The sequence below is a fragment of the Alosa alosa genome, chromosome 7 (assembly GCF_017589495.1).
Source record: "Alosa alosa isolate M-15738 ecotype Scorff River chromosome 7, AALO_Geno_1.1, whole genome shotgun sequence".
Taxonomy (NCBI): Eukaryota; Metazoa; Chordata; class Actinopteri; order Clupeiformes; family Clupeidae; genus Alosa; species Alosa alosa.
Window position 1 is genome coordinate 5,662,168 of NC_063195.1, and position 17,294 is coordinate 5,679,461.

The window sequence follows — 17,294 nt, forward strand, 5'->3', positions numbered from 1 at the left end:
TTTAGACATTCTCTGGAAATACCAACGAGAGCTAGCATAACTTAGCTAACTATAGTATGCACAAAACACATAGCCAAGGTACTACAAAACTCAAAAGATATCTCATGAGAAATATTGACTGACACAAATGTCAGACAATTTACAGACCAATAATGTCGAAGGTTCAAAAACTTAATAAGAAGGAGACTTGGCTGGTATTGACCTATCGGTAAATAATATGACACACGATAGCAGTGGCCTATGTTTATCCGTTATGTCACATCAAGTCTGCACTTGCTAAATGTTTAACAATGCACAGCTTGCTTGAGAGTTAATGCTATGAAGGACCCAATTTAGGTTCAGTTTTTTTTAAATGGTAAATGACATTTAGTGTGTTTCACTCCTTCGAGCACTCAAAGAGCTTTACACATTTTTTGCCTCACATTCACTCTTTTACACAATGACAATTCAAGAGGCAGTAGCGGTCCTAGCTTGTATGACACCCTGGGCAGTGTGAGGGTGACTGACTTTAGCCTACTAAATGCATTAGTTGTGCAATATTCCTCCAGGGCTTAAAATTCATTTTTCAAAATGGGGGGGAATTCCCCCCTTAGGTTATTCATGTAGGGGGGATTTACACAATTTGGGGGGGGGGGGTCGATTCTGATACCAAGTCAAGAATTGCGATTTCAATACTTCGATACTTTTTAAAAAAAAAGTGTTTGATTTTGGGCCCCCACCACCCTGGCGTCAGTAATATATACTGTAGTGGGATCATTCACAACAGTGGACATCCTAGATTCTGCTTGACTCTCTCCACACACACAAACACACACTGAAAATGATAGCTTATGTGATATGTTTCTATCATATATTTTTGAATTCATATAGAGTGTATTTATTTAATAATGCATTTTTTAAAGTATAGCATTTTACTAGTAATTACTACAAGCTAAACATATTTAGTCATTTGAATGCCTCATATTGACGTTTAACCTATAACACTTAGGCATATCTTTAATATGGTGTGTAGGTCCAATTGAGTGCATATTGGTGATGAGTAGGTGTAATTGAGTGCCTGTCACAAATCAGGATGTAGGCTATGAATCTGATTGAATTTAGTATTGGCCATCCCCAAAATGCACCAGAATACAGGAAATCACATCAAACAAATTAAAAAAATTCTGGGGGAGGACCCCCAAACCCCCCCTCCTACATATACGACAATAAGTGGGGGCCCGAAAGTTCATAATCCACCCATGCCTCTCCCCCTTGCTGAAAAAACCCCAGCTTGAAACCAGCTTATGCTGGTAGCTGGTTTTAGCATTTCAGCTGGTCTGGGCTGGTTTTCTTCCAGCTCTTGCTGGTCTTTGCTGGTGTAGCTGGTTGGACAGCAGGTGAACATGCTGGTGTGACCAGCCTGACATGTGGGATACAGCTGGTGTAGGCTAAGTTGGTCATGTTGGTGACCAGCCTGCCAAGCTTGACATTGTTGGTGTAAGATGGCCATGCTGGTGTGCTAGAATGACCACCATAAGCTGGCATGGCCAGTTAAACCAGCAATGTAAGACCAGATAAAATTACCAGCTTGAGATGGTACGATAAGCAAAACCAGCTGAAATACCATCTTAAGCTGGGTAAGCTAGATAAACTCTTGCAAAAACATACCTTCAGCTGGTCAACCGTTTTAGGGTGGATAGGATAACCTTTACTTTTGAATCGAGGTATCTTAATGTTTTGTACTGTCGGGCTACATCAGCAGTAGACAGCAGTGACTGCAACATTATTTAGTCACTATAGTTAGCACAGTCTCTCCATCAGAAACTCACCGTGCCTTTCTGCAGCACCTCACAGCTGGGAGCAGTCTCCTGCGACCCTCATCTGATGTGTTGTATTTCTTTAGCTCAAACTCATCCAGCACCTCCTCAGACATCAGAAGTATGTGGGCCAGTGCTGAACAGTGGGCAGGAGACAACTTCTGTTTGATTTTCTTTGGGGATGACAGGTATTTCTGAATTTCTTTGTGCATGGAATCATCATTCATTTCAAGCAAGCAGTGGAAAAGATTGATGCATCGTTCAGGAGAGAGACCTTCCCTGTTGAGCTTCTTCATGTACTGACATGTTTCCTTAATACTATCAGAGCTGTTGTGTGTGTTGCTCAGTAGACCTTGCAGAAGTATGTGATTGCTCTCCACAGAAATACCCATGAGGAAGCGAAGGAAGAGATCCAGGTGTCCGTTCTGGCTCTCCAAAGCCTTATCAACTGCACTCTTAAGTAAAACATGCAAGTCATCCTGAGGTTTTAATCGTAGTGCTGATTGAAAAGAATATAACATTGATGGATTGACTTCATGTCTACGCTCATCACTGAAGAGGGTTTTCAATGTCTCAAGGTTCTTAGCTAAATATGAGTGAAACACAAACACAGCTGCCAGAAACTCCTGGACACTCAGATGCACAAAGCAGTAGACCTTCCTCTGGTGAAACACAGATTCTTCCTTGAAGATCTCGGTGCACATGCCAGAGTAAACTGAGGCTTCACTGACATCAATGCCAGACTCTCTCAGGTCTTCCTCATAAAACATGAGGTTGCCATTCTCTAGATTCTTGAAAGCCAGTTCTGCCAGCTTCAGTAGTATTTTTTTCTGTGATTCCAAGAGCCTCTTCTTATCTGTTTCTTGGCTTTCTTGATATTTCTGATTCTTTCGATTTGTCTGGATCAGCAAGAATTGTATGAACATCCCAGTCAGTGTTTTGGGAATGTCTTTGATGTTTTTCCTTTCCAGCATCTGCTGAAGTACAGTGGCTGCAATCCAACAGAAGACTGGAATGTGGCACATGATGTGGAGACTCCTAGATGCCTTAATGTGGGAGATAATTCTGTCGGCCTGACTCTCATCACTAATTCTCTTCTTGAAGTATTCTTCCTTCTGTGGGTCATTAAATCCTCGTACTTCTGTTACCTGGTCGATGAACTGAGCAGGAATCTGACTGGCTGCTGCTGCTGGTCGTGAGGTTATCCAGATGAGTGCAGAGGGAAGCAGAGTTCCCTGAATGAGGCTCGTCATCAGAACATCCACTGATGATGTTTGTTTTACATCAGCCAACTTACTGTTCTGTTCCAGATCCAGAGTCAACCGACTCTCATCCAAACCGTCAAAGATGAACACAACCTGACAGTCTTTGTATCCTTCACCATCATTCAGCTCCTTCAGCTCAGGGTGGAATTCAAGCAGGAGCCTGTGAAGACTGTACTGATCACCCCTGACTAAATTCAGCATCCGGAAAGAAAGGGGGAACATAAAATCTACATCCTGATTTGCTACTCCATCTGTCCAATCAAGAATGAACTTTTGCACTGAGACTGTTTTTCCAATTCCAGCAACACCTTTGGTCATCACAGTTCTGATGTGCTTCTCCTGTCCAGCTAAGGGCTTGAAGATGTCATTGTAGTTGATTGGTGTGTCTTCTGTGGATTGAGATCTGGATGCTGACTCTACCTGCCAAACCTCATGTTCCTTATTCACCCCTTCACTCTCTCCCTCTGTGATGTAGAGCTCTGTGTAGATCTTGTTCAGGGGTGTGTGAGTTCCTGACTTGTTGATGATGCCTTCAGATATGTTCTCAAACCTCCTCTTCAGACTGGCTTTGTGATTCTTTATAACTCTTCTCAGGTCCTCGTCTGTTTACAAATGACAAGTCAATAAAGACAGTTAGGTCCTGTTGAACTATTTAATAATTTCTGATTGGACAAGACGCATTCCATGAGTTATCATGAGAGGCGATATTTCAGGACATCCTCAGTCGGGCACTTTAGTTACACATTACAGGTAGTAATGATCACCCATTTTGCATTGAAATGTCTGGGTACAAACATTCCAAGGGAGAGAGCAGCGATTTCATAACATTACACTTCAGTGAGAAAATGGAGGGTGAATGTTCAATTTAATAAGAGTCCTAAAAGTACCCAATACACCAACAGGTATTCCAACTTGATACATCAACATGTTTTATCTATTTGTGTCTGTCTCGGAAAAAATACTTTTTTTAAAAATACTGAAACTATTCATGAGTATTAACCAGTGTTGGTCAAGTTACTTGGAAAAAGTAATTAGTTACTGATTACTGATTACTTATCCAAGAAAGTAATCTAGTTACTTTACTGATTACTTATTTTCAAAAGTAATTAGTTACTTTACTAATTACTTTACTTAGTTACTTTACAAAAACACACTAGCTATACACAACCTGAATACGCTTTTTTAAAACTTGGTTTTATTAGTTTCAATCTTAACTTTTTGGTGTGTATACTCCTTCATTCGAATAGATGTAAATAAAATACAGCAAAAAAAAAAAATTAAAACCAAAGTCTCTATTAACATTTACATCTTTTAACAGTTGCAGTGCAGAGGAGTAATGCATTTACCAAAACAGAAAATGCTGTTGCATGCCACATTTAGGCTGTTCTAATGTCAAGAAGAGTATGTGTTTGAACTGTGTGTGTGCAGTGCCGCTGCTGGCTATTTTGGTGCCCAAAGCAGAACTGTTAGTTTAAAATATTTCTTAAGAAATACTACTAATTTGATGCAGTTTAACTCATTTATAAATGGTGCGCTGTCACTTTAAGAGCATCTACACAACTCTCATAATGATCAGCTCCATTCAAATATAAGCCTATGGCTAGTCCACAAACTCCACATTTGGCACTATATTGCTAATAGTCATGATATTAAGTTGGTATAAACAGCTAGCTAGACATTTTCTGTTTGCAATTAAAAGTGATAGCCCGTATGAGCCTGGTAGCACCTATCTGAGTGGAATGTGTTTCAATCGGCATAGGCTACTGTGCTTCATGTAAATGCTTAATTTAAGGCAGTGGTTCTCAAACTTTTTCTTTCATTCTCCACTTTGATCAAGGGGGCCTTTTCGAGCCCCACCTGTCCCTCATCGCTCTAAGAAAGTGGTAGGTCAAGCTTAAAATTGTCAAATGTATTGAAATAATGACAAGTTCTAAATATATCCTCTTCAGCAGAGTTAAAATCAGCTGGTGCTGCAGATATAATAATAAATAAATACATAATGTGCCATTGTAAATTAAACACACATATTTCTGTTTTCCAGCAACATAAGAAGCATAGCCCAATATTTCACAGCATTGTACAATATATTCAATGAAATACCAACATGCTGCATTAAAGGAATTATCCGGAGTAAAATGCACTTTAGATCAATTTACGGATGATTGGGAGTACATACGTTGAGTTGACATCCAAATCATGTCATTCGGATGTGTTTTGAGGAAGTTCGATGTTACCGTTTTTAGTCAAAACTCATTAGCGTGGAAGTGAGGGCATATTATTTCGCCGCTACAAAACGCTATTTTTATACCTCTTCTACAGTTCCAAACAACATTACACTTACGTGGTAGTGAGTAGAGGGTCCCTAAAGCCAAACCGAAGTATCCTGAGGTCTTTATGTGGTCGTGCATCCCTCTTAAGAGCGTGTCTACGTCGTTATCGGGAAACTGGGCCCTGGCCTTTTCAGTCCCTCATGGCCTCTTTCTACCATCCATCCTCCCTGACGCTTATCACTACGGTAGGGCCGGCCCGGCTGGTATCTGAGAAAACATTTTAGAAAAGACGGGCTACAGTATATGGACCCAACCAATTAACTCTTGGGAGGGGAGAACAACCCATGCAGAGGCTGTGGTGTTAGGCATAGAATGCGAACGTGTGTAGCCAACTTGAAGAGAAGATAGATTAACGTGGCAAATGTCAATATTTTTCCTTCGACCGGCCCAAAAGTGAAGCGGCCCACCGGGAATTCTCCCGATTCTCCCGATTACCCACTCCGGGCCTGCCTGTAGCCTACTGGCCCGTTATAACAGGAGCCAGGGCATTATAATATTCTGGCTGCATTCACTGTGATTTGGAAAATGGGCAAAAATATAATGTGGTCTTTGCCTTTTTGTAATGGGGCTGGTGAGTGTTGAAGTCTTCAATAGTTCGTTTCCCTTAAACCAGCGTTTCTCTACTGGGTCGCGGAGACATGCCAGGTAGGGCGCGAAAAACAGGAGTTTTTTTTTTTTATCTGTAGCCTAGGCTCAGGTAGCACCCGATGCGCAATGGACGCACTGTGTTATTCATAGGGAAGCGCTCGTGTCAAGGCAGCGTGAGCGCATGTTTGAATCTGCAAGCACGTTCACTAATGAACATTTCTTGAAGCTGGCCTATCTTACCGATATATTTGGATACAGGGCTACAGGGAACCCGCAACGTCCTCTATTTTCACCTGTTGCTGCAGCCGTCATGTCGGAATCTGGGGGTGTCTCAATGAGTTTCACATTCCTGTGCCGGCTTGCTAGGTGCTTGCTCAGATTTGAGGTGGAATTTTTCGCTGTAGACAACATTTTTCTTCCCACGAAGAGTGTACAGCGTTAATGTTTTTTTCTTAATGTCTGAACTGCAATGAATTAAAGGGGTGGTTCGGGGTTTTGGACATAAGACCTTATTTCCAAGTAAGCAAGTGTGATATTTATCAGTGGAGACTGTTTTCAGCACGTTTCATCCAGTCCTTCTAATTGCAGAGTTCGCAGGTGCTAGGCTAGCGCAAGTCAACGGTATGTGCTAGCCTGCCACTAAAGACAGTCTTACCCACTCCAAAGTACACCTGAGGCAAATTCCAGACAATCGATGTAAACGTCTGTGTTGATAGAATAGTGTAAGAAATACAACTACCCTTGCATCGCGCTGCAATAGTTATACTTTGGTCCCTAAAGTTGTTAGTAGTCATTTTGCAACTCAGCGGACTGATATTACCAAGGCTACTACTAGGTATCCCCATTGGAGGCGCTTTACTGTTTACTTTTGGCTTAGTACTACTAACCGAGCAAGTATAATTCGCGCTGCTAAGAAACTAGTCCCTCAAAATGTAATGCGATCGTTGAAATTCAAGGATAGAATAACGTTACAAATAACACTGTCAATACAGACATTTACATCGATAGTCTGGCGATATAATTTATTTGCCTCGGGTGTACTTTGGAGTGGGTAAGACTGTTTTTAGTGGCAGGCTAGCACATACCGTTGACTTGCGCTAGCCTAGCACCTGCGAACTCTGCAATTAGAAGGACTGGATGAAACGTGTTGAAAACGGTCTCCACTGATAAATAGCACACTTGCTTACTTGGAAATGAGGTCCTATGTCCAAAATCCTGAACCACCCCTTTAAATGCTCCATGTTCGCGCTCTCTCCTGCACTCCATGTCTTGCACACGTGTGTCTGTTGTTTACATCTATATCGTGCAGCTATAGCCTACATCATTGTCACGAGTTAGTCTTACAAAATCCATATGGCAAAATCCCAAATTCTTTTACTGTCTATGGCAAAATCACGGTTTAGTAACGCAGCAACGCAGGCTGCTTGCAGGAAAGTAAAAGTAATCTAATTACTGTTTTTGCAATTGTAATCCCTCACATTAATCGTTACTTGAAAAAAGTAATTGGATTACAGTAGTAACGCGTTACTGCCCATCACTGGTATTAACTCACTGTAAAATAGGACTGTAATCATTAATATTTTGCAATAAATGTAATTACTCTGTTTATTATCATTACATAACAGATACAATCAAGAAAATGTCTAAAAAGCCAAAATGTGTACTCACCTAGTTCCCTCTTTTTGCCTGGTGTATGTTCAGTGTGCAGGTGTCTTCTGCTGTTGATCAGGCCTGTGTGTTCACCCTGTGTGCTCATATCTGTGTGTTCATCCAGAGGAGGCTGTAGAGGAGGTTGGGTTCTGCATGTCTTTCCACACTGGGGACAGGCTTGGTCCCCTTGTGGTCCAGGCTGCTCCCAGTAGCTGCTGATGCACTGCCTGCAGAAACTGTGTCCACAGGTGGTGATGACTGGGTCCCTCAGTACCTGCTCACACACTCCACATCTGGACTGATCCTGAGTCAGATCAGTACTGAGCTCACTACAGAGACATGGAATAAGACAATCAAATTAATTTTTTTTCTCTCTCTCTCTGTCTGTCTCTTTCTCTCTCTCTGTCTACAGAACAAAACAATGAGGATGTGCCCAGGGCTAAAATTGCCAGAGACAGTGCAAGAAATATCTGTCGAAATAGGGGGAAATGTACTGTGTTTTTTCCCCGTAGTGTGTTGTTATTCAGTGGCGCTGCAGCACCCCCTGGTGGCGAAGCTTTAAAACTGCGATGACAATAAAATGATAGCTTATGAAAATCTCTGGTTGTTGTTTCTGTTCCACGACATTTTGTATGACATGTTTGGGGTGTGGGATGAAGAAAGGGATCATTTTAATAATTTAATAAAATGTTCATTTATTTTCAATGTGTATTGGCCAATCAGATTTGTCTTGACGCGATTGCATCAGCCTAGGCTAGCATCCACTCACACTCACAGACAACACATCCCTTTAAATCATAGAATAGAAAACTGTGTAGATTCAAAGTGTTCACACTGTCAAAAAGCAGAATGCACCCCTAATTCCCAGACACTTTCGTCCAAAGCAACTTACTGTATGTCAATTACATTATAGGGCCATACAGTTCTACATGTTTTCTGTGTGTGTGTGCGTATCTCCTTGCAAGACCTCATATCTGTCTAAACTCACTTTAGTCCTGATGGGACTTGTCCACTGCTGAATTGGGGCATATCATCCATGGACTTATCACTCTTCATGGAGACACAGCTGGGCACTGGAGATGGAGGTCTGTGTGTGTGTGCTCTGCAAACAAAAAGAGACACAAGATATGAACTCAACACAAATTACTCAATGTGTTCAAAGATAATGTCACATCTCCTCACACACACACACACACACACACACACACGTCAACATTAATGACTTACAGTATCACTCACACACAGAACTCGCTTTACCAGCGTTTAGGGAATAGACTCTGCTGCTACCACCTATTTGTATGCATGTTTCTATGGTCTGTTCCATAGAGGTGGAGCAACTGGGTTTGTTATTTACTCTTACTCTTTGTGTGTGTGTGTGTGTGTGTGTGTGTGTGTGTGTGTGTGTGTGTGTGTGTGTGTGTGTGTGTGTGTGTGTGTGTGTGATCACTCTGTACCCACCCTGCACTGGTCCGTGTTGATGCTTTGTTCATGCTAACAGTATCCTGGTCAGTCTCCATGGTCACACAGCTGTGTAGTGCAGACTCTGGTCTCCTGTGACCTGCAGCCCCCTCGGCCTCTTCACTCATCTCAGAGTCTCACTATGTGGAAACAGTCACAACACAAATATGAATTCACATGAGTAAGACGAATATACATCTCAGAGTGTGTGTCTCACTATGTGGAAACAGTCAGAACACAAATATGAATTCATATGAATGAGACAAATACACCAACGATGGTTCAAACGAGACTAGAACCAGACTAGACGTTTGTTAGACTCCCCTCCACACAGGAATCAAAGGACCCACACAGGCGGAAAAGGAGGTGAGGGGAATGCTTGTGTCAACTCTGACTCCACGTTACATAGTATGCTTAGTGGACACCGTCACGCAGACGCACCTCCATTCAATAGACGATCGATCATAATCTCCAAAAGGATATTCTCCTTCAGATTTAAAATAGGTGAATAACATAGCCTACCTAAGACTTCATCACACGTAAACGTTTTTCAACATTTGGTGTAGGCCTATTTCTGCTTAATTTCTGCTTAAATTATGCAACACTATGGCCTGCATCGCTTCCGCGTCATTACAAATGCAAGTCTTTGTGTTTCTCGCTAATAGCCTACAAGTATTTCCTGAAAACTTTGCGCAGCGATTTTGGGTTTCAATGAAGCTCTGGATATCTAGCACATAGTGGAGCAGAGTACAAATGAGATTTGTCACCGTACTTGGAACTATCGTCTATTTAAATAAGTATCGTTGTTTGTCGCAATTAAAAAGTCTCAAGGGCCGGATTACATTATTATTTTGACATACGTCTGCGGGCCGGAATTGGACCGGACGCAGGCCGGATTTGGCCCGCGGGCCGGGTGTTTGAGACCCCTGAACTATAGGCAATACAGTACATTCTCTAAATGTGCCTTAGATCCACACTTGCAAATAGCAACACTGAACAGACATTGTGTCTCTTATGGATAATGAATGATTGCTGATTGAGGAGATTCACACAGGTGTATCAGAGATTCAGACTTACGCAAGGAATCTACCACCTGTGAATAGATGCTTTCTGTTTATTTAGCACAGGGAAATCAAAAGAGTTTGGGGTCTTTGAATAAATAATCTGTGTTATCTGATTTGCAAAAAGGTATGAGAACTGTGTGAACCCAATGAAAATGTTTGAGCACATTTGCAAGAGATGACTTCTGCTGTGCAAAGAAGGTGTTAATGAATACCAAACAGTTTCTTTAAGCAAGTCAAAGCAATTGAGAAAAACTGAAACATATCGGTTTTGTGCCAACAAACCATGTAAATTCTTTCCAGACTAGGGTTGACTTACTTAGATTTGTATAAGAGCCAACACTTGAAGACGTGGCGTCACTTAAACCCTCAAACTACACCACTGGGAACGTGACAAATACAGTTTGTTTCCAATTGCTAAAACACAATTTTGCAAACTAGGCTCGTTTTATCAAAATACTTAATACAATTCACAAAACCACACACCCAAACTGTGAAATATCTTATATACCAGGGGCCGTATTCACAAAGCCTTTTATCTTACCACTAGGAGTACTCCTAAATCGCACTAAAAGATTTTAGCTAGGAGTTTTCTCTTAAAAGTTATTCACAAAGCCTTTCAGACCTACTCTTAGTAAGGAAAAATGACAACTCCTAAACTAAGAGTGAGTCTTCGTTGCTATGGATGACGTCATTACTCATGCACGAGCTTGACTGAAGTGACCACCTTGATTGGCTGATGATTGTAACGTGGGAATGATTCCAAACACCTTCCTTACGATGATGAGTGACAGGTGACAGGTCTGAGAATGCGTGCGCTACACAAGTAGTGCGAAGGACGGAAGATGATGAATAACTGAATAAAAAGGCCTAGCCTAAATGAATAAAGAGTAAGGCAAAACAAATAGCCTAGTAGCCTAATAAAACATAGGCCTACGGATTGATGCAGTAGGCTAGGCTATCTTTGCAACATTATTAAATTAATCTGTCACCATATGCCTACGTTTGCAAAGAGGAGAACATTTTAATTTGATTCACAATGAAACGTTACATTTAATTTACATGTTGACAATGAGTAGTTTTGGTTGTTGTTGGTGGCGTTATAGCATCCCTTTTATGCCTACAATGCAAAATTGTTCCCTCGCGATTGGAAGCTCCTGTTGCGCATACCCATTTCAAAACATCGCAACGTGAAATGCCACAAAAAACTGTTTGTGAATAGGTCTTAGTGAGTTAGGAGTCCTCTCGACTTCTTTTAGGCTGTCCCAGACTTAGGTGCTACTTTTAGGTCTAAAATGCTTTGTGAATTACTTTTAGTGAAAAAAATTAGGAGTCCTAAAGTTAGGAGTGACACGCCCATTATTTTTAGGAGTTGCTCCTAAATTCGCCACTTATGAGCTACTTTTAGCCTTAAAATTCTTTGTGAATACGGCCCCAGGGGTGTATTAAGCTTTTTAACAGTGGGAGGGTTCTGGGATAGGGAAGTGAAATGGGCCCCCTTGCCCACCTCAGAAAGTTAGAAGATTTACATTTATTCATTTTTTCATCCAAAGTGACTTACATACATTACATATTTACTGTACATTCAGTATGTCAATAGATACGGTTCCAACTCTTACGGGAACGTTTATTTACATATTGTGACGTCGGTGTCTTGGACTACAGCTACTCGCTCCCACAATGCACTGCTGCTAGGGTCCCGGGAGGACTTTGGGAGGGGGGGTATTGTGTCTGCCTTTGCCTTTGTTTACTGTTTATGGATGTTTTTTAGTGTAGCGTGAATCCCTCTTTAGTTCTGCCTCGTGTGACCCTTCTTGTCGGTGTGAGTGTGACCACCTTTTAGGTGAATGGTTTGTCGCTGTGTTGGACTAGAGCTACGGGCTCCCACAATGCACTGCAGCTGGGGTTCCAGGATAACTTTGGGCGGGTTATTGTGTGTGTCTTTGCCTTTATTTACTGTTTATGGATGTTTGCCTCTCGTGTGACCCTTCTTGTCGGTGTGACTGTGAGTGTAACCACCGTTTGAGTGAAAGGATGATTATCTAGGAATAACTTATATTTCTAGTTGCTCTACATTTACTTTATGAAACTTTGCCAGGTATTTATAGTAACGGTCAGTGGTGGACAAAGTACACAAATCCTGTACTTGAGTGAAAGTAGACATACACATGGTCAAATGTTACTCCAGTAAAAGTAAAAGTCCTCCTTTTACATTTCCACTTGAGTGGAAGTTCAAAAGTACTTGCCTTCAAATGTACTTAACTATCGAAAGTAAAAGTCCTGAAATGTATTATGATTAATACAGTTGCATTTACTATTGTTGAAATAATTCGGCACAGACATGCAGTCATTGAGCCTTTCTCCTCCATTCAAGGACAAAATCAGCTAATAATTGTGATAGATATATAGATAGATAGATAGATAGATAGATAGATAGATAGATAGATACTTTATTGATCCTCAAGGGGAAATTCAAGAAAGAACTAAAAACAAACTAATGTGATATCTTATCGTAGATACTTCAAAGTAACCACATTTTTCTTTGTTGAATGCTTTACACTTCCGGACCAAATCAAGATGTTCCCTTTTGTGTTTGATAGTGTCAGATTGTCTATCATTGTCTATCATTTGCTCTATGGCGTCAAGAGGCTAGTTGAGGTAACATCAATATTGTGAAAAGGGGACAACAAGGTACGGTAAATAGTAGATATGACAATAACATCTAGGCAAGACCATTATTTAAAGCCTAGCTCTCTTAATAGAAAATATACATCTAAGTACACATTTATTTGGACAGTCTTTTTTCCTAAAGGAACTTCAGCTGTCATAAAATGTAGTGGAGTAAAAAGTAAGATATTTGGCCTTGAAATGTACTGGAGTAAAAGTAAAACATTTAACAAAATTTAAATACTGAGGTAAAGTACAGATACATGAAAAAGCGACTTAAGTACAGTAATTGAGTAAATGTATTCAAGTAATGTCGACCACTGGTAACAGTTTTAGAAAAGCAATAAGCCAAAGGGTCTGGTGTCAGATTCCTACTCATATGTATGTAATTCTCATCATAATGGGATCTTTCTAAAAGATAGGCAAGAGTCTGCATGTCATTGAGCTAAGATGTTATCTGCTAGCGCATCGTGCCTAACAACGCTCCTTAGCGTTTGTAGAATCAGCGTAACATACGGCCTCTTGGGGCTTATTGCTTAATTAAGTATAGCGCAACATTAAGTTGATGTTATTTAGTCAAGTCACCAGAATCATACTTCACTAATCAGACCAAGATAACATCTTAGCTCAATGACAGGCTAGAGTCTGTCTTTTAGAAAGATCCCATTATGATGAGAACTACATACATACGAGTAGGAATCTGACACCAGACCCTGTTGTTGAAGTCTTTGAAATGGAGCCCAGTGTCCCAGTGGAGCTTAGTAACTGTTTTACAGACTTGATCATGCTGTTGTCTACAAGCACCTCCTTAACTGTCATGAGCACAGAACTCAAAGGTGGGATACACTGATACCAGAGGGACTACATGAGGTACCATGCTGATGTGGAGTCAGCCTTTGTCCTCTGGTGCTATTGGACAAACTGCCCAAGACACACAACACTGACCTCAGCACAGTATGGACTACCAGCACAGCCCTGATTTAGTTATGAGAACCGGCTTCACCATCAGGGTCACTATAATTACAAAACAAACCTCAAATCTCCTCTATTTCTGAGATGTCCTGCTTGGTATAACAACAAGAGAGTGAAATCTGTTAAATTTCATAAGGCTTGTTTAGAGTCTTAGGCCCAGACTACAATGGGTCCATAACTGAAGTGATGTTTGTAGAAATAGTTATAGAAGACTCGTCTAATGGTCTAATTTCAGAATGCACCGCTATCTCCCCTGGTGTAGCCAGTTCCATTGATTACAGTGGAAGCTAATTGTTGCAGCAGCCATTACGCAAACGGAACACTACAGTTACGTGCCCGGTGAACATGTTCCAGTATGGGGTCACATGACATTGGATAAGCAGGAAATCAGCACAAGGACAACATTCAACCCCTAAGTCAAGCAGCTACAAAACATTATTTTGTGTCCCTGGCTACCATTCATAATGTTGTCTAAATCAGATCTAAGAACTTGTGTATACATACCTCTGCCTATACAAATTTTCCTATATACTTACAGTATGTTTAGAGCATTTGTTTAAAGATCAATGGCCTATTTTTATTTTCATTTTCACCCTCAAACCATATGTAATTACATTTCACAACAAAATAATTAAAGGCACTCACCTTGAAATCTGTTTAACCACCTAAGATATATTCCACCTGTACTGGCTGATACCTGTTTCAGAGTGAACTTCGTGTTCCTGCAAGAAGTTGTTATAACAGGTTTTACAGCTTAGATAACACACAGCACTAAAGCCCATCCTTCAGTGTTGATGTTGTTTCCTTAAAGACACAGTACAATGTGTAGGTGTAGAGTAGGTGGGAGGGGGAATTTTACACAACCTGACAAAGTCAAATGGTGTACTGTCACTTTAAGAACATTGTCTACACGGTATTCATAATATTTTGCCAGCTCCATTCAAATATAGCCTATGGTCATTCCACAAACTCTAACATTGTTTGTGCCACATTTAGGCCTATAGCACAATGATAAGTATATTAAGTTGGTCTAAACAACCTTCATTCCTGTGGAAATAGAAGCATGTAATGATGCTAGCTAGATATTTTCTGTTTGCAATTAAAAGTGAATTATGAAGCCATTATAGCCACCTAGCTATCTAAGTGGAAAGTGTTTCAATTGGCATAGCCTATCATGTTAAATGCTTAGGTTTAAGGGAAACGGATTATTGAAGACTTCAAGACTCACCAATTCCATTACACAAAGGCAATTGACTCTTCATATTCTATCAGTCCAAATTACAGTGCGTGCAGCCTATGTCAAAGTGCTCTCACATTTTGTAAATGGTCAATATAGTGTGAACTGGATAATTCCGCAATCTCCTCGCGTTGTTTTTGTTGTTTTCATGATTTCCTTTTAAAAGTTTCTTTAATTAAAAGGTGAAAGAAAATTACTGGTGCTGAAAAGGTGAATGATGTACAAGCCAAAGAAGAAATGCACAAATTAAGTAACAGTAGTCTGAAATGTTATTGTTAATGCACAAATTAAGTAACAGTAGCCTAGTCTGAAACGAAATGCTGTTTTACATCTAACCAGTGGTGCAAATAACTGACATGTCCAAATGGGCCTTGATGAAATGCTGCTAGACTGTTCATTGACATTTTAACGGGCAAAAGTTGAAGAGCTTTTGTCCGTTATTGTTCTGCATATATAGGCTGATTCATGTTCCCTTGCATTGTTTAACTGAGGTCCATGGCTAGTCTGGCTTTCATCAGACAAAGCTCAATCTTTTAAGAAATCAAAAAATAAATAAATAGCGGGCAGATCAGGCTGGGTTCACCCAGCGGTCATATAGGTTTAGTCAGATTTTTTTTTTTTTTTTTTTTTTTTTTTTTTTTAGCATGTCAAATTTCCGTCAATGATTCCGGGACACTGAAAGACCGGGGTAGACAAAACTTGGTGGGCATGTAACCCCATATGGATAGCATGGAACCATCGTTTTTTCGTTTTGATCTGTAGCCCCCCACGCTGGACTGCACCCCGAAAGGAGGGTAGGGTAGACACAGTTTTTCTGTGAATATCTCGAGAACCTTAAGGTTTAGGAGGACCACCTTTTTTGTATGTTGATCTCAAGGGGCCATGTCAACCCATTCCATAACCACTAATTTCATGTATAAGCGCCACCTAGTTAAACACAAAAAAAAGTAAAAATGAGGTGTTGTAATTGTAGGTATCTGTGACCTAACATAGTCAAAACTGCACGAAATTGGAAGTGTAGGATCATTTTGACACCTTCTGAATGCACGCCAAGTTTCGTGGAATTTTGTTCATGGGGGGCCACACAATAAATGAATTTCTGTTATATTACACCAACTGGCCTGTAGGGGGCCGGGCACAGTTTTCTGTGAATATCTCGAGAACCGTAGGGCCTAGGAGGTCCACCTTTTTTTTGTATGTTGGTCTTAAGGGGGCATGTCAACCCATCCCATTACCACTTATTTCATGTATAGCGCCACCTAGTTAAAAATTAAAAAGCAAAAAATTTGGTGTTTTCCTCTCAATATCTCTGGCTGACAAGGTCAAAACTGCACGAAATTAAAAGTGTAGGATCCTTATGACACCCTCTGAATGCATGCCAAGTTTTGTGTACTTTCGTTCATGGGGGCCTTACAATAAAATAATTTATGTGTACATTTAGTGGCGAGAACACCAACAAGGATTCGGGACACTGAAAGACGGGTACACAAAACTTGGTGAGCATGTACCCCCACATGGATAGCATGGAACCGTCATTTTTAGTTTTTCATCTGCAGCCCCCGCTGGACTGGACCCCGAAAGGAGGGTAGGGCAGACACAGTTCTCTGTGAATCTTTTATGGTATGTTGGTCTCAAGGGCCCACATCAACCTGGCTCATAATCACTCATTTGTGATTTGCCCCGGTAAAAAATGAAAATCAGTAGGATTAAAAGAAAGCCAAAATAAATATTCATTATCATCATCATGGCTGCATTTTTTCAGTATTTGCGATAAGTAGCCGTTTGTCCACTAGATAATCGTTGCAGTGAGGCGTAATTTTGTTGGAAGTTAAAAAGTGGGTTGGAAAAACAATGGGCGCTTCATACAAGGACTGTAATTTACCGCAGGCGAACATCTAATAAGGATAGGATGATGTTCACATGAAGTGTAATTCCCATTTCTTCTTGAAGCGAAATAAATCTGAGGATGTTTATCGGACATGCTTGGTTTTACTGCAGATACGTTAATCTTGTAATATCAATAAGGACCTAGGTAATGTTACGTTAAGCGTTGGTTGAGTGATGGAGGCATTTGATTTATTGCATTTGTAGAAAACTATAAATGCGGTTATACCAAGCAAATGTATAGCAGCACTGTTTGTATCTTTCGACTGTCATTTATTGCACGTGCTACAAAATCATTCTGTGCAATGGAAGATTTACCAACGTTACACGGTCTGATACAGTTTTGCCTATACATGCGTGAGACTGAGGCGCCTGTTTATTTTGTT

General features: G+C 40.6%; 1 protein-coding gene across 1 annotated transcript in view; it reads right to left on the bottom strand.

The window, feature by feature from the left end:
• The window catches only part of LOC125297248 (NACHT, LRR and PYD domains-containing protein 3-like), a 246,988-nt gene extending 232,422 nt beyond the window's left edge, over positions 1 to 14,566 (bottom strand). The window contains 6 exon segments of the mRNA XM_048247479.1: positions 1,809 to 3,663; positions 7,648 to 7,958; positions 8,618 to 8,731; positions 9,088 to 9,215; positions 9,286 to 9,303; positions 14,433 to 14,566. Of these exon segments, the coding sequence (XP_048103436.1) occupies positions 1,809 to 3,663; positions 7,648 to 7,958; positions 8,618 to 8,731; positions 9,088 to 9,215 (2,408 nt within the window). The 5' untranslated portion in view covers positions 9,286 to 9,303; positions 14,433 to 14,566.
• Between the last annotated feature and the right edge of the window lie 2,728 nt (positions 14,567 to 17,294).